Genomic DNA, 27,770 nt, shown 5'->3' with positions numbered 1-27,770 from the left:
TATAATGACTCTCATTCCCTTGTCTGTGTGACCATGGACTCCCTCAGGAGACACACAAGTGATGCCCACTGGATTTAGCAGAAGGTTCTGTGACCACACCTGTGGAACGCTGCCTCAGTTTACCTGTTGACCCTACAAGCCTGCCAGTGACCAGAGTGCCTCATTTTTTTTCTGCAGCAATACATAGCTTGAAGTTGTCAGACAAGAAATTGGGGTAGAGGGACCATTTTACCAGCCAAGTCCTCTCTGTTGCCTCCTCTAAATTTTGATTTTAATTAAGCCATTGAGAAAACAAAAATGAATTGCCAAGACTTGTGCAGTAAGAGGGGGTTTCCTTTTCCTCCAAATGATTGTTGAAAGGACCCGTGACTCTCAGCCAGCACCTGAGAGTCACAGAAGATACATCTTCTGGGCTGAAAGGAGAATCTTTACCTTTGTAGTTCCATTCATATAATGAAATTCCTTTCTTCCAAAACGTTTTTTAAAGTCTTTATTCTTGTTCACATACACACCTTCCACCCCGATATTAAATAACTCACTCTACATTTTCCTAATGACTGATCAAACATTTGAGAGCTAATTACTTTCCACATATAATAGTCTGACATCAAATATTTGACTTCCCTAACCTTCGCTGTCAAGTTCACTTCTGTGCCACCCCAACAGCTACCCCCAACACACATCCTAGTTTAACTCAGAATTTGCACAGAAAGAAAATGCAAACGCGTCCCTCACTAAGATAATTATCATAAAAAAAAATCTTTTATCCCAGCCCTGGCTAAATGCAGCCAGCCCCTTATCGCCACAGGAATTTGGAGTAGACTCTTGAGCGCTTTTGAGCTGGAGTTGTAGATTAGGATGCGGGTGCCGGGTAATTGTGAACCCCTCGGTCTCAAAGCCATTAGGCAGGGGTTTATTTTTCTGTTACATTCCTGTTCAGCCGAGAAAGTTGCTGATGGGGCTTGAGCTAGACAAGCGAGTGTGGGTTTGGCAGGCAGGTGCCAGTACAGTATAATTTGGTGGAAGGTTGATCTACCCCAACCCAGGACCCCCACCACATTTAGATAGAGTCTCTTTCCCAATTGCTCTTTCTTGTGCTTTTGGGGAGGCTGGAGGTCTGGTGTGGACCATTGTGATGAAGAGGAAATGGAACCCCTGGTTTGCCTGCTCATGGGTATGGAACAGCATGATTCCCCTGGACAGATACGCCAACTACAGAGTTGGAGCTCTGTAGAGATATGCTAACTCAGCATCCTCACAGGTGACCAGAGGGACAGCACAATCCACTCGTTAGTCAGGTGACCTTATTATGCTCTGATTATTGGATGGAGGAGGAAGACTTCTCTTTTCCTCTTTCCTGAGAAGCACTTGCTCTTTGGAGAAATCGTTGGCATTCAAACACTCTCTTCATTTAGAAGGCCTCCTGGCAATCCACTTCCCCTCTTCACGATAGGGCCCATTGTGTGGTGTGCACAGGAGCGATCTGGGCTGTGATGGGCTGTAATAGACATAATATCAGTATAACCTGCCCTTTCAACGGTTCTTTAAACAGAATTTTGTGTGCTGGGAAAATAAAAATGCCGTGCAGTGTACCCCAGGTATGTGCCCAGGGCCAGCCCTCCCTGCCTGGAAGAATCTAAGAGGCTCTTCCACCCCACTCACCTGGGCAGAGGCATGTCTTATCCCCAAATCTATCCTTCTACAGAGACAGCTTAATGTCCAGAAGACATAGGGGCAGAGGAGAAGGGTAACACTGTCACCAAGGTCATTTCTATCCCCTCCAGGGTGGCTTCTAAGGCATCGAGTGAGAATCAAGCTGAATTTGCTTATTAAATCCCTACATTTAAGATTTTAAGCCTAAGCCCTGAGGTGGTGGCACATGACTTTAATCTCAACACTCGGGTGCTGAGGCAGGTAGATTTCTGCGAGTTCAAGGCCAGTGTGGTCTACATAGCGAATTCCAAGCCATCCAGGGCTACATAGTGAGACCCTGTGTATAAACAACTTTTTAAAATTTAATTTTAAAATAAAATAATTTTAAGCCCAAATTTCAAATCAGAACTAGAAGTTTTGGCCAGCCAGTGATATGGCTGGTGATGTCATGTTCCTCTTAGACTGCTGTGACTTTTCCTCATTCAGTCTAGAAAGAGCATAATAAAAGTAAGCATTTCTCATTCTTGACTTTTCATGATCTGCATGCCCACCCCTTTCCAGCCCTCAGGAGCAGCTCTGCAGAGCCACAGAGGACTATGTAATAGCATATGTCTAATTTGCCCAGACACAGGATCCTTCCTGGTGGCATTTTTGGGGGCATGAAGGGTGACAGACATGAATACCTTCAAACACACATAGAGTCTGGCTGTTGGGCTTATAATCCACTGTGGGGAATCAGGACTCTGCTGCCCTGTATCTCATGCCCAGATAGTGAAAAGGGCCAGCCACAGCTGACCAGTGATAAAGCAGGGATATAGGGCATCCCCTTGGGTGGAGGGTCACTGCATACTGCCTGACCCAAAGAGCGCCCAGCAAGCCTCCACATGGGCATCCACAGTGTTCACAGCCCACTGCTCTGAAAGGAGTCCCTCTTTGAATTATATTTCATTCCTTCTGTAGACGTGGAAGGTGGATCCTCTGTGTGTGAACTACCTATGCCTGCCCCCTCCCCACCCTATCCTGTGAGTCATATGGTCCCACTCTGGCACCTCAGGAGGAACTCAGGGCCTTCCCTGGAGATATTATGGGTGGAGATCTTCAATCCAAGGCAAGAATACAATCCTTGTTTCCCCAGCACAGCACAGCGCAGCAGGGCTACGTGTAGGAAAGAATTCCCCAGACCCAAAGGACCCATAGCACCTTCCTTCCATGGTCTCATTTTCCTCCCAAAAGAGGCTTGCTATGCAGCCTAGGTAAGCCAGTAGGGCCAGGATGTCTGGACCCTGGAAATCAGAAGTAATGCCTGCCTAGTCAGCCCTAAACACACACATGTCCATTCCCTGGCATCCAAGCATTTCCCCTTCCCCAGATATGCCCTGCTGAGTGCACTGGTGTCCTGGTGAGCATCACTGCAAGGACTCAGTGGTGCATCTGATACTCAGCCCTGCAGAGTCCCACCTTGACTTCTGGGTACCCACTGTTAGAGTGCCAGGTATAGCCCAGGACAACACTTGAATATCACCTCTACACTTCCACTCAGGAGAGCTTTGGGCAGCAGGAGAGGGCCCCACCTTAGAACTCCATGTTTTTCAGGGCAGGGAGAAGCTCATTATCTCCTGTCTACTCTGAAACTCTCAGGTGGGCACTGAGGCCAGCGGCAGCACTGCTCTGCCCTGACCCAAGTCCCTGATTACTGCTGGACACCAGGCCAGTCCTCATGACAATGCACACACACCTTCCTACACATTTGCACATGCACACAGATGCAGGCATACCTCCCACATACAGCATTCATAAACACACACACACACACACACACACACACACACACACACACACACGTTGGCATACAAATGCAAACCCCTAACACGTGCCCATTTACATACAAACATGTACACTTATTTGCAACTGTATTCACGATGACACAAATCCACACATGTACACACAAACACCTTACACATAATCTTCCATGTCCACAGATGTATAGAACACATACACCCATGCATACATAACCCACAAAAATATATACAAAGTCACATGAAGATGTTCATGAATACATGCATGCCCCATTATGCAGACATACATAAACTACATGTATGTTCAAATGTGAAAATATTCTAACACACCACACATGTAATTATGTTCATAAACATGTGCCTGCACTTACAAGAAGGTACACATATGTGCATATGCCCATTCACCAAAGTCTGGGTACAGATGCCCAGGTATGCACTCACATCCACACATGGCTTTGCAAACATGGGTACAGATGGGGTGGGATGCTCATACAAACACAGTTGCATTAGCATAAATATCCACATGTAACTTCAGAGGGTATGAAGAATGCACATGCTCATGCTTGTGCCCATGTGTGCACATAAGCCCTCTTTGTGCAAGAACTGAGAGCAGGTGTTCTCTCTCTAGGCCTGGGTGAAAACTGAAGGACTAGCCGCAGCAGCAGGAAGGCGGGGCAGGGTGCAGAGACCCGCCCCAGCCACAGCTCCGGGCTAATTGTTTGGTTTGGCACTGTGCTCGGGATGCTGCCTCATAAACTTAATAATAGCTGCCCCCTTTAATTTGTTTGACCTTGACGACAATAATTTATTATATGTGATGGAGTTCTGCCTTCTTTTTTCTCCTAATTCATAAACAAAGCACTTGGCCTGGCTTCCTTCTCCACTCAGAGGCAGGGCCTCCTTGAATTCACAGTGGCCACTAGGGATGCAGGGAGGAGCCTGACATTGCTCAGTGTTTCCACAATGCAGAGATGAGGTCCTTCAGCGTGGCCTGATCTGTCCTGTGACCTCTGTATCCCTGGGCAGCCAAGACAAGGGCTGGAAGGAAGCTGGCTCAGAGCAGCCGGGTGGATGGAAGCCCTGGAGCAATAGGATGGGTTGGGTCTCTGGGATCCTGTGGATCCAGGGGTGGGTGTCTGGCTCTCTGCTCACCTCCTTGCCCTCTGTCTTGCAGAGGATCCCACATTCCGCTGTGACGAGTGTGATGAGCTCTTCCAGTGCAAGCTGGATCTGAGGCGCCACAAGAAGTATGCATGCAGCTCTGCAGGGGCCCCACTCTATGAGGGCCTTGGGGAGGAACTCAAGCCTGAGGGCCTCATCGGGGGCAGTGATGGGCAAGCACATGAATGCAAGGACTGCGAGCGGATGTTCCCCAACAAATACAGGTGCCTCTCTGCCTCACTTCCCACTCCCTCTGGTTGGCAGCCCCCTTGGTCCCCATCCCACCTCCCTGTCAGGCTTGGGCCCTAGGACTAGGAGACCAAGGGCTCCCATGTGCTACCTCCCTACACATGGCTGGAAGCTGCAGATATTTTCTCACCAATTCTCACTAGATAGGATTCTTACCATAAAGGGCCTGGCCCCAGCAGGAGGACCCACTGGGCCTGGTCTGCAGGCCACTGTCACCACTGCCCTACACACAAACTGAAAGACAGAGAGAGCACAGACCAATGTGTTCTTGCCATCATCTGGCCCCAGGGATACTTTTGCAATAAGGCTCCAAACTGGGAGGTGTGAGCTGCAGCACCCGATGTAGAGGGGATGTAGACCAGCCTTGCTCTCTGGACATACACAGCCGTTCTCAGTAGACCCACAAAAGGATCATACAGGGCCCTCATTCATAAGCATGCCCTCCTCAGATGGCAGCCACCTGCCTGGGAGGGATTCCAGAGGCATGGGCCAAGAGAGCTTCAAGCCCAGCTGAGTGACAACCAGACATAGGCAGCTGGAACAGACCTGTGTGAGAATCCAGGCACAGAGGGCCTTAGGGACCTCTAGGAACCCCTGGGACAAAAGAGCATCTTGGGCTCTGGGTAGGGGAAGCTAGGACCTCTGGCCCCAGTGCCAGAGTGGAGGAGTTTGGAAACTTTTCCAGCCTCAGAGCCTCTGCTGTTGAAGAGTTTGCTCAGGACAACTTTGCAAAGTCAGAGCAAAACCCTATCAGGCTGCAAATGGCCTCTGTGATTACTAGGGATTTACCACCAATCCCGTCATGGACTCCCTGGGGACAGCAGACCTTCCATCCTGAGCAGATGACTGAGAATAAGTGTGTGGGCAAATCCTGCCTGAGCGCGTTGCAGAGAACAGGGCTGAGGAGGGTCCGTGTTTTCTTTACATAAACACATAAATCACAATTAACAACAAGGAAAAGATACAATCTCTGGGAGCTGGAGGAGCAGGCGTTTCTGCTCTAAACGGATGGCTGGGCCCCATAATTAACGGGCCGTGATGTATTACTGCTTTGCTCATGAAGATTAACGGTCATCCTGGGGACAGGAGAGGCAGAGTCCCCAGGGAGGAGGGGATTAGGGGTTACTAGTGTAGCCAAGAGGAGCAGCCCCAGAGCAGCTGTTCCATCACTGTAACACACCTCATCCAAGACCCTCTGCTGGTGCCTACCACTCCTCGATTGTATTTAGTCAGCCAGCAAGCCTCTCAGAGGGCTGACTTGAATTGCATGGCCTCGGTCTTACTCTGAGACTTATGACAGTGTTGGTACCCTGAACCCTTTCCCCCAGGCCCAAGTTTAGCTCCCCACTCCCCTGCCATGCCCTTTGAGATATGGTCTAGCTGTGTGATAGAGGTTGGCCTCAAGCTCGAAATTCTCCTGCCTCAGCCTCCTGGATTTTGGAATTATACTTGTGTATCATAACCTCAGACTCAAACTTAGCCCTAAAGTTGGGATCATCTGACAAGGGTTGCTTATCCACCACCACCACCCACCCCTGCCCGCCCCTGACTGGCTAGGAAATATGGTAGCATTGAATGAAGGTGGCTCAGGCACTGGCTTTTTCCTCTGATATGGGAAGGTTGTCTTCCCTCATTCCTAATGACCTGGGAAAGATGAATAGTATGGGCCTGCTGCCAGCATGCACTGTGATCCCTCTGCAGCATGCTAGCACCTGCAAGGGTCACATACAGGAGATCAAGCCATATGGGGTAGGGGACCTCCTCTTCTGGACAAATGGACCCTAGAGTGATCCCCATCCCCTGTACACAGCTTGGAGCAACACATGATTGTCCACACGGAGGAGCGTGAGTACAAATGCGACCAGTGTCCCAAGGCCTTCAACTGGAAGTCCAACCTCATCCGCCACCAGATGTCTCACGACAGTGGCAAGCGCTTCGAATGTGAAAACTGTGTCAAGGTACCAGGCACTCACCTGTGCGCTGTCCCTCCACCCCACTGTGAAACTCCTGAGAGATGTAGTGTAGTGGATTAGATGCCCTGAGGTCATTTAGGTCCTTCCTCATTACTGAGAAGGGCAGGAAGTCTTAGAGATTATGTCATCAAACAGTCCTGCGGGGAACAGCCAAGACCAGAGCTGAGTCTTCTCCAGAGCAGCCCTGTGACCACTACCAATGTGCAATGCCGAGGGTTACAGGGTGAAGTCCCCAGACCTCAGACCCCTCAGGTTAGTGCTTTAGAAAATACTGAGTGTCTTGGAGCCTCAGAGACACAGCATTTTGAGGCCACTGGCAGGTAAACTGAGACCAGGAGAGGTTGAGCATCCCACTAAGGCCCTTTAGTAATCAATGCTGCAGTAAGACCTATCCCAACCATCTTAATGCAGGTGCAACAAAAGGAGAGGGAGAGGGCCCAGCCTTCATACTCCTGGGCTAATGGTGGAGTTCAAGAGGGGCATGCACCAATGGCATCTGTTTCCCCAGGTGTTCACGGACCCCAGCAACCTCCAGCGTCATATCCGCTCACAGCACGTTGGTGCCCGGGCCCATGCCTGCCCCGACTGTGGCAAAACCTTCGCCACATCCTCTGGCCTCAAACAGCACAAACATATCCACAGCACAGTGAAGCCATTCATATGTGAGTTGCCCAGCCTGGTGCCCCAGGTCCCTGCTGAAGACCCCCATCCATCCATAAGCCTTTATAGCTGGTCCTAGTTGGATACAGGGCATGGGACACCGTGCCCTTACCTTGTTGACTGGCCTCTTCCAAGGGTATAGACACATCCCTCTCCCCTTCCTGCATCTACCCCACACCTCCAGATTTCCTTGCAGTAGCTGGAGGAAGGCAGTAGGCAAGGGTCACTCTAATGATGGAGCTTTCTGCAGAAGGGACCAGTGGCCCTTCCTCCCTGAGTTCCCACCCTAACTGAGCCCCAACTGGACCTCTGAGTATGACCATCCCAGTTGACATGTTGTGAGCATCATGTCTCCTATAGAGTGTCTGAATGTGACCATCCCTAGATGACATGTACTGAGCATGGTGTTTCTAAGGATATCCTGGCGTCCATGACCTTTTCTTCCTTTGTCTGTGGTCTGGCCCATCTCTGCAACCTTGCTTTGATCAAAGGGTAGCCAACTAAAAAGAAATACCCAGAAGTGGACAGGCAGTGGCACTTGTGAGAGTGCCATGCAGTTGGAATGACACACCTGTGTGAGATAAGTGTGAGATGTGAGATGTATCCTGTGTGCATCCTACAGACCATGGAGTGTGCTGGAGAGGGTGTAGGAAGTTTGGAAGGAAAACTGAAAACCTGTAAAGGGGAGCCTATTAATGTGGCCCTTCCAAGGAAAGGTGTGTTACTTGGAGAAGAGTCCCCCCCCAATGACCAGGCACCAGCAACATATAAGCAAATGCTGTGTCTGCCTGCCAAGTGAAACCTGGGTGTACAAGTCTCCAAACCCTCACTTCACTGCGCACAGAGACTGAGATGGCATCTTTCTTTTCAGGGAGCTCAAATGTGTATACGAGAGGGGGGTAAAATGAAAGAGAGAGGGGAAGAGAAAAAGTGTCTGGGTTACAGAGGCATTCTCATGAATGCTTTTCAGAAGAGAGTCTTTAAAGGAGTCAGTGTGCATGTGTGAGAGTATATGGTATGGGCTAGTAAGTTGGCGCTATTACCCCCTCCCAGGTATGTGTGTGTGTGTGTGTGTGTGTGTGTGTGTGCGCGCGCACGCGCGCGCGCGCACACGCATGCATGCATGTATGCCTGTGCTCATGCACATCTACACATATATCCCAAAAGCAAAGGGAACTCCTGCCCAGGGTCCCCTCCTGTCTTGGTAAATTTGTCAGCTCTGCTCCTGGTACTCAGCATAATGTAGCAGCCAGGACTTTCTCCCCATGCCTGAAACAGCCACCTTCTTTGGATGGCTCTGAACTGGCTGGCAGCCATTCTCAGTGTCTAGGACTTGCCCTTCATGGGACTGCCCAGGTGTCTCTACAACCTGTCTACCACAGAGTTCCTGTCCCCAGTTGTAATAATAGGTAGGAACCAAGGGTCCCTCTGTCCCTGGAGGCTCCTGAGTGGGAGGCTTGCTTATGATGATGGCAAAAGATGATCTCTAAGTACCACCAGGATTCCTCAGGGGCTCAGGAACCCAGCAGGGGTCTAGTCTGTCTAGGTAACCTGATCTTGGGATCTGCCTTTTGGGTCCCTGTGGGAGACCAGGAGTAAGGTGAGGTTATTTATATACCACCTAAATGTGGTGCCTTTCCTGGAACAGTATCCCAAAAAGGAAAGATTTGATTAAATGAAGCAAAATTTGTCTCCTTTCAGCCAGAAAATGCCCCACTGTGACAACCAGGAAGTCAGGGAAGCTAATATAAATAGATATTGTGATTAAAGTATGTGATAGTTTCAGAGAAAAGACATCTCAGATAAAGTGGCAGATTGGGATTTGTAGAGAGTGAAAACAAGAGACAGGCTTCAATCACTGTTTCTACCATGCTACAGAAGCAAACTGTCCTGTGGGGAGAGTCACAGAGTGTGTGTGTGTGTGTGTGTGTGTGTGTGTGTGTGTGTGTGTGTGTGTGTGTCCATGTCCCTGTCACTGGGAGGAGGAATATGACTATAGGGGTGTGAGTGTGTGGATGAATGTGCAACATATACTTCCTTATTTTTTGGTAGAAAAAGAGAAAGATTGATCAATGTTTTACTGACCTTCAGTTGCCAGGCCTTAGATAGCTGTAGGGTCTTCTGAGCCTCTAGGCTAGGCTGAGATCCAGCTGGTATTACAGCCCTGTCCTGTAAGAGACATGATGGTGTCTGTCAGCTAGAGCAGACCCTGCTGGACCTCCAGGCTGGAAGCTCCTAGCTAGGAGAGTTTCCAAGTTTGAAAGCATGGACCCAGCCCTTTCCCTGAAGGTCACAGACAGAGTCTCATCCCATCATTGGCCAGCTCCAAAACTGTAGACAAGCATAATCAGGAGCCCTGCTTCCCAGCCCAAGCCCTAACTCTAGGGCTCCTGAGAACTGGGGCATCGTCTCCTGAGATGCTGGTGGCAGGGACTGGGACAGAGATGGGGAGAGGAAGCAAGGAGCATTTTAAACTAGAAAGAAGTGACTGCTCCTTTGTAGAAACAGCCAACCAAGGTCACCCCCTGGGGCAAGACATGTGGACATTCTGAACTAGCCATCTCCTAGCCACCAATGAGACTCTGGTGCTGTGTGCCTTTGCTCTGCCCTCGCCCAATCTGGACCACAGACAGTCTTCCCAGTGGTTTCCAGAGAGCTGTGGGCATTTGGCATACTCCAGGGTAAGAACCAGCAATCCATAAAGATGCCATGCTTCCCACCACAGAAGGCTGAGGCACCATGGTCCACCTGGCCAGGATCCCAGGGAAGGGCACAGTGATCTTTGCCAGCCCCCCAGCCTGCATCTGTACCTGGGGTTTATGGTGATCTCACTCTATATCTGTATTTGCCTTCTGTGGCTATTTTAGGTGAGGTCTGCCACAAGTCATACACGCAGTTCTCCAACCTGTGCCGGCACAAGCGGATGCATGCTGACTGCCGAACTCAGATCAAGTGCAAGGACTGTGGGCAAATGTTCAGCACTACCTCCTCCCTCAACAAGCACCGGCGCTTCTGTGAGGGCAAGAACCATTATACGCCGGGCAGCATCTTCACCCCAGGCCTGCCCTTGACCCCCAGCCCCATGATGGACAAGACAAAACCCTCCCCCACCCTCAACCATGGGGGTCTAGGCTTCACTGAGTACTTCCCCTCCAGACCTCATCCTGGGAGCCTACCCTTCTCAGCTGCCCCTCCAGCCTTCCCCACGCTCACCCCAGGCTTCCCAGGGATCTTCCCTCCATCCTTGTACCCACGACCACCTCTGCTACCTCCCACGCCACTGCTCAAGAGCCCCCTGAACCATGCACAGGACGCCAAGCTCCCCAGCCCACTGGGAAACCCAGCCCTGCCCCTTGTCTCTGCAGTCAGCAACAGTAGCCAGGGTGCCATGGCGGCCACGGGGCCAGAGGAGAAATTTGACGGCCGGTTGGAAGATGCATATGTGGAGAAGGTTAAAACCAGGAGCCCTGACATGTCAGATGGCAGTGACTTTGAAGATATCAACACCACGACAGGGACAGACTTGGACACCACCACAGGCACAGGCTCAGACCTGGACAGTGATGTGGACAGTGACCGAGACAAGGGCAAGGACAAAGCCAAGCCAGTTGAAAGCAAACCTGAGTTTGGGGGTGAATCAGTGCCCCCTGGGGCCATAAACAGTGTGGCTGAGGTGCCAACCTTCTACTCACAACATTCATTCTTCCCACCACCTGAGGAACAACTGCTGACGGCCTCGGGAGCTGCCGGTGACTCCATTAAGGCCATTGCATCCATTGCTGAGAAGTACTTTGGTCCTGGCTTCATGAGCATGCAGGAGAAGAAGCTGGGCTCGCTACCCTACCACTCCGTGTTCCCCTTCCAGTTTCTTCCCAACTTCCCCCACTCTCTCTACCCCTTTACGGACCGAGCCCTCGCCCATAACTTGCTGGTCAAGGCTGAGCCAAAGTCCCCCCGGGATGCTCTCAAGGTGGGAGGCCCCAGTGCAGAATGCCCCTTTGACCTCACCACCAAACCAAAAGAGGCCAAACCTGCCCTGCTCAGACCCAAGGTTCCCCTGGTCCCCTCATCTGGTGAGGAACAGCCACTAGACCTGAGCATCGGCAGCAGGGCCCGAGCGAGCCAGAATGGAGGCAGCCGTGAACCACGGAAGAACCACATCTACGGTGAACGGAAGCCGGGGGTTGGCGAGGGGCTGCCTAAGGTGTGCCCAGCACAGCTGCCCCAACAGCCATCCCTGCACTATGCCAAGCCCTCACCCTTCTTCATGGATCCCATCTACAGGTATTAACATGGCCTGCCCTCACTGGCTCTCCCCAGGGACCCACATCCGTGGAGTTAGGCAGAGACTTTGTCTTTCTCTCTCAATCTAACTCAAGATTCTTCCATGTGCATTTGCTGGCATCAGGAAGGTACCTCTGCCCATGGGGCCCCATGCTCCCTCAGGGGTAGATATCTTCCAGCCTACCTCGAGCCTCTCCATTAGACCCCATCCAGAGCCCCTCCCTCATCAGCTGTCTTTTCTGGAACTAACCTCTGCCCTCTATGAAGGTCAGTACACCCTTCTCTACCTCTTGAGAACTTGCTCCATCTCCCTGCAGCTCTACTCTCCTGAGATTGCCCTGTGGCCCCACACTACCCTAGAGCCACATGAGGGGACCTAGCAAAGGAGCTGGTCCTGGTAGGGCAGAATTCTTGCTTCTCAGCTACTGGTTCCAATGAAGGGCAAGTCTGAGTCTACTCTAACTTATGGAAAGGCATTGAGCCACCCAAAAAGGCAGGTGGGCTTGGAAAGCAGAGCCAGTTTCCATGTTTGGAGTCCTAACCCTGCCAGCGTATGTCACCTACTTTGCCATGTGAGGGAGTCCCAGGGAGTAAGAAGAGGGTAATCCTAAGAAGAAGGTTGGTTATGCATTGGACGTTGACCCTGCTTTGTCAGGCATATTGTGCACATGTGTGAGCACGCATCAAGAGATGTTCAGGGAACATGTGTCTCCTTGGGGCTGGCCATGGTGTGAGGACTGAGGATAGACCTACAGCTCTGAGAGAGGCTAGCAGGTGATAAATCTGTGAGAAAATCCAAGCAAGGCAGACTGGACAGCCTCTACCCAGGGGACATGGCCTCCTGCACCCACAGGTACCTACTCAGGCCCCAGGCTGAAGCTTCCCCACCCGGCGAGTTTCTGTTTTCTGGCGGATTCTGGCTTCATAATCCCAGGAAACAAGAAAGATATCCATCAGGTGTTTCTTAGAAAATGTGCCTCTCACAGCTTACATGAGGAAATGCTGAGGCTCCAGAGAGGAAAGAGAGGCGGAAGTACTAGTCAGTGCTCTTCTAAGGCAGGAAGCAAGAGGCACCAGCTACCCCATGGACTCATACAGAACGTGGGCAGGTACATGGAGACAAACAGAGCCTTCTGGCAAGACCCCATGCCTGAGGGAACTCAGCCTGAGCCCCCTTCCAGCCTTTTCTTCCTTCTCCTACCTGCCCCTTCTACCAGACTGATGACCCTCATATAATTTCTGTAAGCTGCAAAGAATCCATGGTCAGTCTGAGAGAGGAGAATCATGGGAACTGACCACAGGACCCCAGAGCCTCCCATGACATTCTCCTATAATCTCTACTCATAATGTCCAGAAGCTAGGCTCAGTGCTTGTCCTTAGGACCACCTTGACCTGTGGCCACAGGAGGGGCTGGACAAGCCTCTGCAGACAGATGAGCCCAGTGGGAACAACAGCAATGCACCTCAGTGTGGGTCCTCTGCAAAACGGGTCCAGTCATGGTGGACAAATACGTGTGTTTTCAGAATCCCCTCCAGGTGAAGGCCCGGGAGACTAGGGCAGAGTGCAGCCAGACCATAAGGAGGGTCCTGAGCTACTCCACTGTTACAACACTAGGTTCATCAAGGCTCCCCTCCTGCTGCTTGGGTCCCTTTCTCTGCCAGCGTCGCCATCCCTAGATGATTGAAAGGCTGAACACTGTCATGAGAGACCCCTCCCTGCAGCAGGCAAGCCTTAAGTACCTGAGTGAAGCTGCAGGCTGACAACTTTTGCCAAGAGCCAAGTGTCTTGGTATTTATCTCCACCCCTTCACAAAGCCCTTCCTACGGCCACACCAGGTCTTGGCCTTGCTTTCCTCACTGTCCCATGGACAGGACTTGGGTCTCCTCTGGGAACCTAGAGCTGCTATGCTTTCCTCCTATGTCACTCTGACAGTCACCAGCTTCTCCAGCTGCTGTGCCCTGGAAGGCAGGGGAACAGGGGCATCGATTGGGAGAAGGGGTAAACTGAGGCAGGACCAGGGCTCAGGAGGGATGCAAATGAGCAACTGAAGCACAGCTTGCTCTGGTGTCTTGGGGGTAAGAGGGTTAGCGGGTTTGAACAAAACACCTCCTGGACTTCTGCACCACCAGTGCCTGAGACAGGGGAGTGCTGCCTTTGCTGGGAATTGTGGGGGCAAAAGAAAGGACCTGGCTGCCACTTACACTGACCATGGAGATTTAATGTCTAACAAGTTGTCGCTGACGCTTGAGGAAGATTCTGGAATTGCAATCTCCAACAGCTGCTGAGGATTTTCCGGTACAGTCTGCCTGGCTGCTGTAGGAAGTCTCTGGTGACTTTCCCAGGACAGAAACCTACATTTGTGAGCACAAATAGGCACAGTGCACTGTGCCAGTGACCATCAGGACAGGCTAGTTGAGGTGTAGGCAGCAAGTGATGAAGAGTAACTTGTGGGTATGCTGGAGACCCTGAGGGCAGCCCCCCCACACACACAGGCACGACCAACCAGTGGGTAGGAGGCTGGTGCACGTGGCACCTCCGAAGATTCCATCATATACAAGTGGTGATAACTGTTTGGAGGGGTTCAGGGGCGCTAAAAGAAGTTGGAAAGTATATGAAGGAACCAACCACTGAGTAGGTAACGGGACAGTGGGAATCTGGGGGAATCTGGGCAAGGGGGCAGCTGGGCCTTGTCCCCATTGTCCTCAAGGCCCAGTGGAATTCATGTCGGAGTCGGCTGGGCAGCTCTGTTGCCGCCTCCACAGCAGCCTCATGATTAACCCGGCACAGACACGCTGCCAAGGAAGAGGTGGCTCAGTGGGGTATGTAACCCTCTGTGTTGCTGTCCAGCAGGGTAGAAAAGCGGAAGGTGACAGACCCTGTGGGAGTCCTGAAAGAGAAGTACCTGCGGCCGTCCCCACTGCTGTTCCACCCCCAGGTAACAGCCGCAGTGGGCATCCGAGATGGGTGTTCTTCGGCCCCACGTCAACAAGCTCTGGGCCTCAGGTTTCTGGTTCCCAGGAGGCAGAGGGGGGCTTTCTGCAGATCCCATGGGTCACTGTGGAGCTGGAGAACATGGGGAAGGGTGGGTTCTCATAGAGAAGCCCTTGGGTCTGTCTAGGGGCCTCTTGCCCATGCTTGGGAGGGTCCCAGGCCCTAGGAAGGGATATACACCTGGTGCAAGATGGCAAGAGGATCATAGTCTTGGATGTAAGGAAACCCTGGGGCTGGTGTACCTGGGGTGGATGATACCTTAGCATGCTTCAGTGAAAGGACCAGAGGAAGGACAGGCCTTTGTGGAAAGAGGCAGGGGAAAGACTAAGCAGGAAGGAGCAGAGAGAACACAGAGGGAAGCCAAGCCATTCCCAAGGAGCTCTATGGAAGCCAGAGAGCCCCACAGTCAGGAAGTGGAGTATAGACCCCAGCCTGCTAAGGTCCCTGCCTGTGCCCCCAGGCCACATGCTTACCCTACCCCCCCCCCCCCCCCCTACCCAGGAAGGGCACAGCCCAAGGGAAAGTCCTCCAAGGGTCCTGTTCTCAGTACTAGATGTCTGTCCCCTCCTGTGCGCTGCAGGTCACAGCCCTTAAGCCTCCCTTACCACCAGCAAATCTTCAGGCCAAAAGCCCTGCATAGAGCATTGTTCTTCCCTGAGCTTCCCGCCTTGAGTAAGCCCAGTCTGTGAAACCTGTACCCTGGCTGAGTTCACAGCTAAACTTAGAGCTCCCATTGTTCCATGGGCCTCAGAGTTTGGTTAATAGCTTCCCCCAATTTTCCCAGGGCTGGCTGGAAAAAGTCGACAAGCCAGCCAGGCGCATCCGGTGTTTGTGTTTGCGCTAGGAGCTCACGGGAATGTCTGATGGGGCAGAGCAGGCCAAGCAGGCAGGACCCACCCGGCCTGAGGAAGAGAGGTCTGTGGGGGGCCGGCTGCCCATTGTCCCTTCTGCCCACTGCTCCTGTGAGCCTACTTTCTCTGCCTGCCCTTGTGGCCCAGAGCCAGGATGAAGAGGCAGAAAAGAGATGACTTATGGTTACCAGTTAAATGGTCTGATAGGCTGTCTGTCACTCAGACAGAAAGAGCCTGGTAACCATGGAAAGGTTTTCATGAAACAGACATTACTACTGTGCAGCGACATTGAATAACCTGTACCCTCCAGTGCCCAGCCCCATCATCACCAAGCCTTTCTGGGCCTGAGACTTGACATATGAATGAGAAGCTCTTTGGGTGCAGGCAAAGTGGACATGCCCCAAAGCAGCTCCTTGCCAAGCCTGGGAGCCTTAGGAGTCTCTATGTTCATAGGCTATCATCAGGACCTGTGGGGAGGTAGGCAGTTACTGCTGTGCGAAAGACCTCAGTGTCACCCTGAAGATCCATCTTTCAGGCTTTGGGAAAGGCTCTAGAGGAGCTAGGCGGTAGCTTAGAGAGCAAGGCAGTTTCCATCTGCCCACCAGTGAGCATGGGCTGTGAAGAGTGCGTGTGGCATGTTCTGCTGAGGGTCATGTGTTATTCCCATCTCAATGGGGCAAGGCCTGAATCTCTGTAGCCTGTACAGAGCTGTCCAGCGGCTCACAATTGTGGCTGGGCATAGTGTCCACTCAACTGCTTTCTGTGGGTTTCCATTACAGCCCTACTGTCATTTCCCCAGATAACAAAAGTCTCTGTATTAGGAGGCTTCTAAAGCAGTAGTCCAAAGCCCTCTGTTCCCTGTTGGCAGTGCCCAACAAACAGAGCCCACAAGGATGCTTTGGGCATTCTGACAGGTGCTGAAGGGCTTAGTGACTGGAGCCATGCAGAAGGATCACGGCCCTGTGGCATGCTGCCTTTGTTCATCTATGGGCAGCTGGGTCCCAGGTTCTGACATCGGTGAACAAGTCCCTTGTGCAGGGGGCTAGCACTAAGCAGAGGCAGCTGGCCATGAGCGAGGAGCCTGGGTGAGGAGGTCATACCTTCTCTTCATGTTCACCCATGCTCCATTGGTGAGGGATCTGGGGTCCTCCTCTAGGCCTAGACTCCCCCAACATTCACAGCACTAGAAGAGCCTGAACCTTTTTCCTCTACATTTCCACCTATACCTGCTCCACTCCTGTCTTTGCCTACCCTCACCAGCCCTGTCTCTGTGGTCTGCCAGACAAAACCAGCCCTCTGGGATAGAGGTTTAGCAGAGACATGTCAGTTCCTGAGGACCAGGACACCTCATCACAACTTGTAACCGTGCCCAGGAAATTGTTCCCTGACTTTCTTCAACCCCTCTTTCTCTTGCCTTGCCGAGGCCTCCCATGGTGTCCATGGCACCAATGGGAGAGATGCAGCTTTGTGATCAATGCCCCTGTTACCAAAGCCTTGAGTCTCTGTGGAGCCTGAGTAGCCTGGTTAGAATCAGATTCTGCCTACCGGGTTGAAAGAACCACTCCAGATAACCCTAGGCTATAGCTCCAGTTCTAAGAAGGACAGGACAGAATAAGCTATGGCCCTGCCTCCAATGGCTACAAAGAGTTACAGATATGATTAGAGACACAAGGACCCCAGGTGCCCACTCTCTGAAGACAGATAACAGCTAGGCTGAGTACTTAACCTCTGTTCTCTCCATACCTGCAGATGTCAGCCATAGAAACCATGACAGAGAAGCTGGAAAGCTTTGCAGCCATGAAGGCCGACTCAGGCAGCTCCCTGCAGCCCCTGCCTCACCACCCCTTCAACTTCCGGTCCCCACCCCCAACGCTCTCGGATCCCATCCTCAGGAAGGGCAAGGAGAGGTACACATGCAGGTGAGACGCTGCCGAGGGCCCCTTGGGTGCTGTTGGGAAGGGGCAGCACATACCTGTGGCTGTGAACCTGCTTCTGGAAGAGGCCAGAGTTGCAGTCACGATAAAGTGGTGAGCATACTCTGTTTGGTGTCATCTTTTACACATGAGTAACATGGGTAGGGCTTCTAAAACTGTCCACTATGCTGTGTCACCTGAGCCCAATGTGCAACTTAGCTTCACCTGACTCAGAAGCCAGAGGAGCACAGCTGGTCAGCACTAGCCAGAGCACTAGGAAGGATGGTGAGCCTGTACTGCTGTTTCTGCCATTGCTCATGGTGTTGGGAGGACATGCTCCCAGGTTCCCTTGCTGATCCCAGCCACTAAGATCCCAGACTGAGGGAGTGATGCTGGTCCCTCTGCCTGTGCTTTGTGAGGTGTCTGGGCTCAAGGGAAAGAGCAGATAATGAAGTAGGATTCTGGCATGACAGGTCCTACCACCAAGTATGAAGCCTCTGAGCTGGGCTCTGGATGAAGAGAAATCTGGAAAAGGGCAGTGTGAACCACCCTAATGCCTCTCCCACCTCTCTTCCCTCCGCCTCAGGTACTGTGGCAAGATCTTCCCCAGATCTGCGAATCTCACAAGACATCTGAGGACACACACTGGGGAACAGCCATACAGGTAGGAGCCATCTAGTGTTAGAGAGGGATTGTCCATGTTTTCTTCCATGCACCCTTAGTTCCCTGCTCTGAGCAGACACCTACATTTAGATATACCCATAGGGCTGTGGCCACCAGAAGGGCAGGGGACAGGAGCCACGGTCCCTAGTGAGACCTGACTCTGACATCCTCTGCCTCTATCTCCTGGCCCACCACCCTCCAGCTCCCTGGAATAGTGTAAGATGAAGCAGAAAGTGCCCAAGAAATTTCTGGAAGGTTCCTTCCATGCTCCCAAAAGAAGATGTAGGAGATCTCTCCTCTCCTGTAGCTGAAGTGTCAGCCAGGGCAAGCAGTCAAAATGAGAGAGATGAGACTGGAAGCTGGATTCTCCACAGGGGAGAACCTTAGCCAGCCAGCCCCATACAACCTTGTCCCTGTCATGAGGACCATGGCCACCTCCTCCCCAAATATGATCTCTTAACGGATATGGGGTGCCCTTGTTCTCTGTAGCAGCCTTGAGCAGGAAGCCAAGTGGCTGAAGTAGAAAGTGGGCCACACAGTGTCTTGGGATGTGTTAGACATTGAGTGACTTGGAGCAGCCTCCTGGTGGATCTTGCTATCCCAATTTCAGAACTGAGGAGTTACAGCTTAGAGGGGTCCTGAGATTCTCTGAGGTTTGGGACCTAGGGCCACTGTTGCCTACCCATCTGGCCCCACATCCCTGTCCTTTGTGTCCTTGAGCCTTTGTTTTTGCACGAGAAGGGCTGAGGATCCCGCCTTTCCTTGCCCTGTGCTCCCCAGTCAGGGAGTAGGCCTTTTTAAACAGAACTCAGGCACTTGTCACCCTGAGACAAACAGGGACACGGCCACTCTTCTGCCAGGACATTTAAACACATTCTGGGGTGTGTCCAGCTGGCGGAGGCTTTGGGAAAGAAAGAGTTTAGCTGGGTTTCAGACCGATGGCATCACACTCCTATACTATGTCCATGCAGAACTTGTGTCACCAGGAAATAGTCACAGGATGACAGAGCCCTGGGGAGTCAGTCTGTGTGCTGCCTTCCCTGCGGCAGGGATCCCATGTGGGTATGTGTGTGTTGCGACCCCCAAGCCCCATTCGGGTATACAGAGCATCTCTGGTGGCCACAGGCCCATGTCTGTGCTAGCAGAATGAACGACAGCTCTTCTGGTTCTGTGTCCCATGCCTCCCAGCCCTCCCCAACACGCAGCCCCCCTTGTCTACTCTCTGAAAATGGTGACTTACAACTTAACAAAGGCGAGCAACAGAAAGATTTATTTGGTCTGGTCCTCGCCCAGAAAACGAGCCCTGTGTTTTTTCTGTAATGAGAGCCGACTCCTGGACAGCGTGTCGTGCTAAGAGCCCCCAGAGGGTAGGGGCCGTGTTTATAGAAGAATTTAATTATCATTGATTTCTTTTGCTCTCTCCAATCTGAGAGTTTCGACTTTGGTAACAATAATTGCTTTGCAAGTTTGTGTTGCAAATCCTGACTTTATCTGGCTTGAGGCAGGCCTTCGCCGAGGGGTTTAAAGCGAGCAGCTTGCCTTTCGATACTACTGGGGACCTTGGTCTTGCTTTGATAACTGGAAGGAGTTTAAGTTGTAACAGGAGAAAGCATAGCCGGTCCTAGAAATCCACTGCACAGGGCAAAGGTCTGGTATACTTGACCTAAGTATGATGCCTACCTCAGTGTCAGCATATGTGTGCATGGTCACTGTGTGTGCACATGGGGGTGCATGCACTCTTCAGAGGCTGGGACCTTCCCAAGAAATGTGAAGAGGGCTGCCTTGGGTGATGAGGAAACCCTCAGAAATCCCTCCATTTCACACGTGTCTCTGTGTCATGACTAGGCTGGCCTCTGCTTTCCCCAGAGGCAGCTTTCCCACACACTCCAGCCAGGAAGCAGTCCTTAGCAAAAGAAATCTTTGCCTGAAGCTGGAGAATACATACTTAATGGCACGTGTACATCCTAAAACTCCAGTGTGTTAGGCTCTATAGAACTTGGGTTGCAGAGGTGGAAAGACATGATCAGCTGCAGCTGGGGAAGATGGTCTTACAAGCATGAGAACCTGCATTCAGATCCCCAGCACCCACATAAAAGCTGAGCATGGCAGTATGTCCCTGTAATCTCAGTGCTAGCTGGACAGAGACAGGAGCATCCCTGGAATTTTCTGGCCAGCCAGTCTAGTGAGATCCAGTTTCAATGGAGAGACCCTTGAGAAATAGGTTGGAAGCAATAATAGAAGACACCCAGTGTTAACCTCTGGCCTCCACACAAATGTGCACTTACATGCATATACACATGGATGCACACACTAGCGTATACACCTGACTATATATACATTTATGCACTCACACACATATAAATTTTTAATTAAAAATTTTAAAATGGAAAAATTGAGTTGAGAATGAAAAGGCTATCGAGGCTCTCCTGGCTCTCAGGCATAGCCTGCATCACATGTGGATGCAAGCCTTCCTGGACCAACCTGGAACTCCTGGTCAGGCCTGTCACTCCCACTTCAGAGATGCACACCTCCCAGAGTGTCGCTGCCTTGCCTTCATTCTCTTCCCAGCTCCCGCTCCGGGTCCTGTGTTAGGAAAGCTGACAGTGTCCAGCGGGGCTGCAGATGAGTCCTGCAAGCCACTTCCTTGTTTATTTTTATTCTTAGAACATTCTTAATCTCTCCTTTCCTTTTCTGTCCTTACTTTTAAAATGATGAAGTACTGGTGGTAGCCATCCTGTGTCTCGGAGAGGATGCTGCTGCCTGGAGGCCGAGAGGCATGGTTTCGCCCTCTCCTGCCTTGTGCATCCCACATTTCCCTGGAACTGCCACAGGCATGGTCACAGCAAGGTCCTCCCAAAGCTCTCTGCTGGGCTGCCTGTGCCCTCTCATTTCTGTGAGCACAATGGTGTGTTGCTTTACGCGGCACAGCTGTAAATTTCCCTAGCTGCCTGTCAGCTCATTCACAGTGCAGAGCCCAGCTGCTGGGTGAACTCTGCTCCCTCACAGCCCTGGGCTCTCTGCTCCCCTAAATTTCAAGTGGATGTCTCTGCCTGGGCCATTTGTTTAGATTAGAACAAGGAGAGGCTGCATTCAGAACACAGCAAGCAGACAGAACACTCAGCCCGTCCTGGCTCCAGAGCTCTGTGCAAACCTTTACCCCTGCAGCCTCCCTCTGCCAGCATCCTTCTCCATCCCATTTCATCCCAGCATTCCCATGCTTAGGAGTCTAATGCCAGATCTAGGGTGGGGAGGGGGGACCTGTCAAAGTGTGTCTCTGCATTTCCTAAGGAACCAAAAAAAAAAAAAAAAAAAACAACACAAAACTTTGTGAATATGCTTCAGACAGACAAGCAGATGGGGCTGCCTGGCTGACCTACAGCATCTGCAGAGAATTTTCATGCTGGTGGAGTGAATGAACTTCCAGTCCCATGGGCAGTTGCAAATCAAGTTTTCCTTTCCTGAGCAATCATCCCCAAAGAGCAGGAAGACCTGGGCCTGCCTCCACTAAGGTGTCTATATGTTTTAGGGTGTGGGGTGAGTGCAGGTGAGAGAGGACATTCCTTCTTAACTCTTGTATTGGTAGGAGGCTGCAGAGCATGAAGGATTGAGGTCTGTTATTGCTCAGGCTAAGAAAATCAACCATGATACCTCCAGAGTGTACTTTGCAGGTGGTCACATGAGTCGGGCTGCTTCCCAGACTGTGGGAAGGGAAGAAATGCTGTGATCAAGGACACCCACGTGGCCTAGAGGCCACTCAGGACAACTTAAGATAGAGGCCCATGCCTATGCTTCAGAGAAGAAGCTAGGTCATGAAGAGCCTGGTGAGGCAGCTAAAAGGATGAAAGGAGCCTGGGGAGCCTGGCCTCAGGCAAGGCTGGAGACAGAGTAAGGGGACCATGAAGAGCAACACAAGAACTCAAGGTTTGGAGTGTCTGTCAGCTGTGGTCAAGCTTGAAGGAAGAGCCTGGGCAAGAGGGAGGGTCCCCTCAGAGCAGCCTCCCGTTCTCTTGGGCTTTAAACTTCCTTGGTTTTATCTGTCTAGGCTATGGACTTGCATGCTCTGAGAGTCCAAGGGCAAAGTTAACAACTGCAATCTTTGAGGGTTCTGGACTCAACAGGAACAGAAACACATGCAGACACACACCCTGTCACAGAACAAGATCAGATCCATCAGACACTCTAGGCAGGGGCCCACACAGCCTACACAGACCTCCGATCTTAGTCCCTGGGGCTGGCTCCTCCTGTATTGGACAACACAATGCTATAAAAGCAGCTTTGACACAGCCCCCTCCTTGCTGTGTCCCTGGTGTCCTCAGGCATGTCCTCAACCACATGACAAAGGCTCGTGACCAGAGTGCTACTCAAGAGCAGGCCACCAGCCCAAAAGGAATGCTAGGCTGCTGTATTTAGAACAGTCACACTGTGGGTGAAGAAAAGCCCCCATCTTTGTCCTCCCTGAGGGTGACATCACAGGTTCTGGCTCCAGAAATGGGGGCAGCCTGTCTCATGGCACTGGCAATCTTGTGTGTTGTACTGTCACCTAGCAGGACTCATTTCTAAAATGTGAAAATACACAGTCATACAAACATAGTTTTCAAGGGCCATGTGCCTATAGATCCAGATAAGCACCCAAAAGGCATTCTGATAGCCAGTTCCACAGGTATATGCTAATAAAACTAAGCACTTGTGCACACGTACACACACACACACTCTCTCTCTCTCTCTCTCTCTCTCTCTCTCTCTCTCTCTCTCTCTCCATGCATGCACATATATGCAATAAAAAAAACATGGCATTGGGATTGCTGCTTCAGAGTCTGCCTGTGTGGACAGGCCCTCGGGAAGCCCTGTCATCCATGCACAGCTCAGACTCCCCACAATGCAGACGTTGCTCCTTTGCGAGGCAGCTCACGTGTGCTGCAGAGCTTGGAAGGTTCCTTCTTAAATCACTCTCTACTCTTTGTTTCAGGCTTGGTTTCTTTGTTGTGGGTATTGCTTGGGCCTGTTATAAGATGGGGGAAGAGCAAGCCTCTGTTCTGTGCTGTTCGGGCCACCGAGGCCGCACCTGGGGACATACTCATGCAGACAATTCTCACTGCCCACAGCCTCTAACTGCACCAGGATTTCTGATAAAATGCACTCTGGCTGCTAGTATCTTTTTTTCTATTTGATTGCTTGGTCAACCTAGTGAGGATGTGCAATAATCTGAGCACAAAGGAGCTGGTGGTTCCTTGAGGGGCTAGCATGGCTACCAGTTGGCCTCAGTGGTCAAGGCCACAAGGCCAAAAGCTCCCAGGGCTACTAAGAACATTAGATAGTCACACTGAGTCCCTAAGTGAGATGGGGCTTGCCCAAGGTCTTCAGTCAGAGGAGCCAGAGACAGGCCTTCCTGTGATAAAGATTGAAGACTGCTTCCCCATCTCAGGGTAACCTGCCAGCATAGTCTGCATCTTTCCATGTTTCAAGGCTGCCCTCTTGAGGCTAACTGGAGAATGTCATCTCACACTGCATCTAACTCCCTCTACTAGCTCAGGGGCAATTTAAACAGGACCTAGATGTCTCTAGAGACAGCAACCCTGGGACACATCTGAACTCTCCAGCTGAGTAGTCAAGTGGCCTCAGGGACTCCACAGTGAATACAGCTGCTGTAGAGATAGAGGTCTGGCCCTATCCCACTCCCACTACACTTGATCTTTCCTCTGAGGCAAGGTGCACCTGTTTTCCAGGTGCAAGTATTGTGACCGGTCATTCAGCATCTCCTCCAACCTCCAGCGGCACGTGAGGAACATCCACAATAAAGAGAAGCCGTTCAAATGTCACCTGTGCAACCGCTGCTTTGGGCAGCAGACCAACCTGGACCGGCACCTGAAGAAGCATGAACATGAGGGTGCTCCAGGTTGGTGGGGTGTGGGGCACAGCGGAGGATGGGCAAAGGAAGCAAGCTGGTAGGGAAGGGGTAACTTCACCCCTCAAACAGCTCTCTAAGAAACGGTTCCCTGAGACCACCCCGAGTGCACACTGGCATGGGGGAATGGGGCGGGGTTAATGCACCCAGAACGCCCCTGACACTCAGCCCTTCCACAGTGAGCCAGCACTCTGGGGTGCTCACGAACCACCTGGGTACCAGCGCCTCCTCCCCCACCTCCGAGTCGGACAACCATGCACTTTTAGATGAGAAGGAAGATTCCTACTTCTCTGAGATCCGAAACTTCATCGCCAACAGTGAGATGAGCCAGGCATCTACTCGGATGGACAAACGGTAAGAAAATCAAGCCAGCCCCCACAGGTCTAGACCCAGCTGCTCCGATGGTCTTGCTTGGGTGCATGCATCCCCAGCCTCTGGATGGTACTAGACCCCACATGGAGGAGGCCCCAGGCTCCATTACTAGAAACAAGAAGAGCCCTCCCAGTCCCCTTGCAAGAGCTTCTAGTTAGGAGAGGATGAGGGGAGAGAGCACCCTGTGAGATAATGGGTGTTTATACTCGGTGAGATGCCAGCACACAGGCTGAGTGGCAACCCCATTGTGTGTTTAATCCAGGCACTCATTTTTCAGACATAAATCCCTTTAAACATGCATATGGAGAGAGAGAGAGAGAGAGAGAGAGAGAGAGGGGGAGAGAGAGAGAGAGAGAGAGAGAGAGAGAGAGAGAGAGAGAGAGCGCTCTCAACTTACAGTGAGATTATGTGATGAAAATCTACAAAGTAAAAAGATTGTCGTTCAATGATGCATTGAATAGGCCTAAGCCACCAAATACAGCTCAACAAGCCTGCTCCATGACACTCAGAAAACACATAGTAGGCTGCTACACAGACCATCTAGCTCAGAGCCTAGTCTGTAATAGAGACGTGAACAACTTGTGTGAGTCACCAAAAACTCACCCACATCTAAAAACACCAATGGCACAGTGGGCAGTGGAGTACTGGCTACTTCCCTCTGTCTTTGAGCTGCCTGGGAGCATATCCCCTGACCCTGCCCAGAATCTCCTAGGAACACTATACCTGTGCATAGCATAGCACAGGGAAAGGTCAAACTTCAAAGTGTGGGTCCTTCTTGTCCTCTTCACACTATTGTAAAACTAAAACCTTTGTAAGTCAGAGATGGTTTGTATACACACACACATATACACAGACATGTGCGTCTCTGTGTGCATCCACATGTGATAAATATGTTTATGTGTGTGTATGGATATATATACTCATGCATATATGCATAAATATGCACATATACACACAGAGATGGCAGAATTCAGCCAGGCTGTGGAGGTATTCTGTAAACCCACACATCCAGGCTTCAGTGTGTCCTTTACTCAGGAACTCTCCCTTCTGTGAGGATAACTCTGTACCCCAGGAAAACAAACCGATCAGAGAAGTCACCAAGAAACAGAAGTTCTATAAACCCCAAGAAACCTCAGGAAGGAATCTCCAGTTCTGAAGATGAGAACAAGAGGCCCATGGAAGTGGGGTGCCTTGCTGTAGCCCACAGCCAACCCAGAACCTAGAACCAGGACCCACCTTTATTGCATGAACCATCATGGATTATGGCTCTGTGCCACCAGGGCCCAGCTTGTTCCCATCCACTTTGAGGGAGTGAGGAAGGGTTCTCCAGGGACATGGTCCCTCAGGCACTTGTCTACACCTCCAAGGCAGGCTGTGTTTCCTTTGTCTCTAATATAGACTAGTCCATATCATCAGTGCTGATGCTCTTGGTTCTGTCTTTGCTCACAAGTCTGTGGTCTTACAGGAGGTCCCTGATTACACATCAGGGCCCAGACTACATACCCCCAAGTGCCCTGGTATACCCATCCTGGCTTTTGGCACAGTGCTCTAAAAGGAACCTGGCCCTGCCACTCAGCATGGGACATGTCTGAGAGCCACCCACTTGTTCAGCAGCTTGATGCCCCCTTTCAGAGGAAGCTGTGTGTGAGGGAGCACCCCTGTGGCAGGCCTTCCCTGACCCCACAGAGAGCAAGAGAACATATCCCTGTTGTTGAAGTCAAGCTCAAACTGTGGCTTCCTCAAGACCCAGGACAGAACCACCCAGAGTGATGAAGGCTCGTCCTTACTGGGGTGGACCAGGACCAGACATGGGTGGGCTGCCAGGACCCTGGACACTCAAAGGACAGCAAGACCCCATGCTCTGAGTGACATTAGCAGGCCAGGGGCCATCCACATGACCCAGCAGAAGAGGAGGCTTGTGGAAGGAAGAGGAAAGGCTGTACCCAACCTGACCACATCACGGATGTTCTGACAGAACTCCCTGCAATCCGCCCTCACCTTCAACACCGCTGACAACATGGCGGGACCAGGACAGGGCCAGCCTCATCCTAAACCAAGCCAATCTGTTGCAGAAGGTATCCAAGCCAGCTTTGTCCTGAGAGCTAAGGAGCCTAAGGAAGACACCCCCCCCATGTCACCACTACTGCTATTAGAACAAGCATACGTGAGGTTACCATTACTTGGCAGTCTGGTGGGGAGGAGAACAGACCCAGCCAGGCTGGTACCCCTATTATCTAAGTCTCTTTGACTGTTGAGTCCTTCCTTTAGTGGTCAGTGAGAATCTAATGCCTGCCAGGCCAACCCAAAGGAATGGCCATGTGCTGAACTGTGTCCCCCGCCCCCAAACCACCTGTGAAATCCTAACCCAGTGCCTCCAATGGAGACTAGGGATAGGGTCTCTATAGAAGTGATAGAGTTACCGCAAAGTCCTTCTGGATGATGGGGATACTTCTACAAAAGACACATAGGCACACACCACACATACATGCATTCATGTACCATGAGAAGATAAGGACAGAGGCCACGTGTTGACTACGGGAGACGCTGGATTTCCCCCAGAATTCCCAGGAATCAGCTGTGCTGCACCTTGACCTCAGCCTTTTGCTTCCCTGATGGCCAGTTCCTGCCCCTGTAAGCCATGCCAGCCAGAATTCTAGCATAGCTGCCACTAGGGCAGCTTTCTTGTCCCCACCAGAGAAGCTGTCCTCCTCCCTGAAGCCAACACCAGCCTGCCAGGGCCCCTCTGTCCCTGCTGGACTGCACACCAGAGAGTGGACATGCAAGAAAAGAGAACATAGTCTCTGCTCCCAAACAATGGAGCTCTTTTAAACACCAGCCCAACACCAGCCTGGCCTACTCATACCAGCTACCTGGTGAATGTGACCCAGGGCCAGGCTGGGCTCTTGGCCCATACTTTGTCTTCTAGTCCTTAGAGGGGACTGAGGGCTGAGTTCTCCCACCCTGCAACTATAGGGTGACAGGATCCAGACCCCACCTGCCCTGGAGCCTTCACTTCCAGGAGATGAACTCAGCATGTTCTTGGCTGGCCCCCAACACAGGTGACTAGAAGCCAGGGACATTGGTGCCTTAAAGTCTGTCAAGATTCTTCCTGTCCTGGAGGGCAGAGCAGGAGGCAGTGTCTCTCATGAGGGAAGAATTGGTGACATGGTGGAGTCTACACAGCCTCGCCAAAGAATCTCCCCAGCTCAGCCCCACCTGTATAACCAAGGCCTTGACCCCACTTTGCAAGTCAACTTCACTAAGATGCTGTCTTCCTGGAAAATAACTGAATGCCCCTCTCC

The 27,770-nt window shown here is 51.6% G+C and overlaps 1 protein-coding gene across 2 annotated transcripts in view; it reads left to right on the top strand.

The window, feature by feature from the left end:
* Prdm16 (PR/SET domain 16) overlaps positions 1-27,770 on the top strand; it is a 321,449-nt gene that overhangs the window by 287,872 nt on the left and 5,807 nt on the right. For both annotated transcript variants that reach the window (XM_036179796.1, XM_036179797.1), the window contains exons 6-14: positions 4,624-4,834; positions 6,670-6,817; positions 7,341-7,494; positions 10,360-11,776; positions 14,624-14,711; positions 17,368-17,537; positions 18,118-18,195; positions 23,918-24,087; positions 24,276-24,450. In XM_036179796.1, coding sequence (XP_036035689.1) covers positions 4,624-4,834; positions 6,670-6,817; positions 7,341-7,494; positions 10,360-11,776; positions 14,624-14,711; positions 17,368-17,537; positions 18,118-18,195; positions 23,918-24,087; positions 24,276-24,450 — 2,611 coding nt within the window. The remainder of the gene's footprint in view (positions 1-4,623; positions 4,835-6,669; positions 6,818-7,340; positions 7,495-10,359; positions 11,777-14,623; positions 14,712-17,367; positions 17,538-18,117; positions 18,196-23,917; positions 24,088-24,275; positions 24,451-27,770) is intronic.

Source organism: Onychomys torridus, chromosome 2 (assembly GCF_903995425.1).
Source record: "Onychomys torridus chromosome 2, mOncTor1.1, whole genome shotgun sequence".
Classification (NCBI taxonomy): Eukaryota; Metazoa; Chordata; class Mammalia; order Rodentia; family Cricetidae; genus Onychomys; species Onychomys torridus.
Note: the sequence above shows the minus strand (reverse complement) of the source record. Positions and strands in the feature narration are given on the sequence as shown.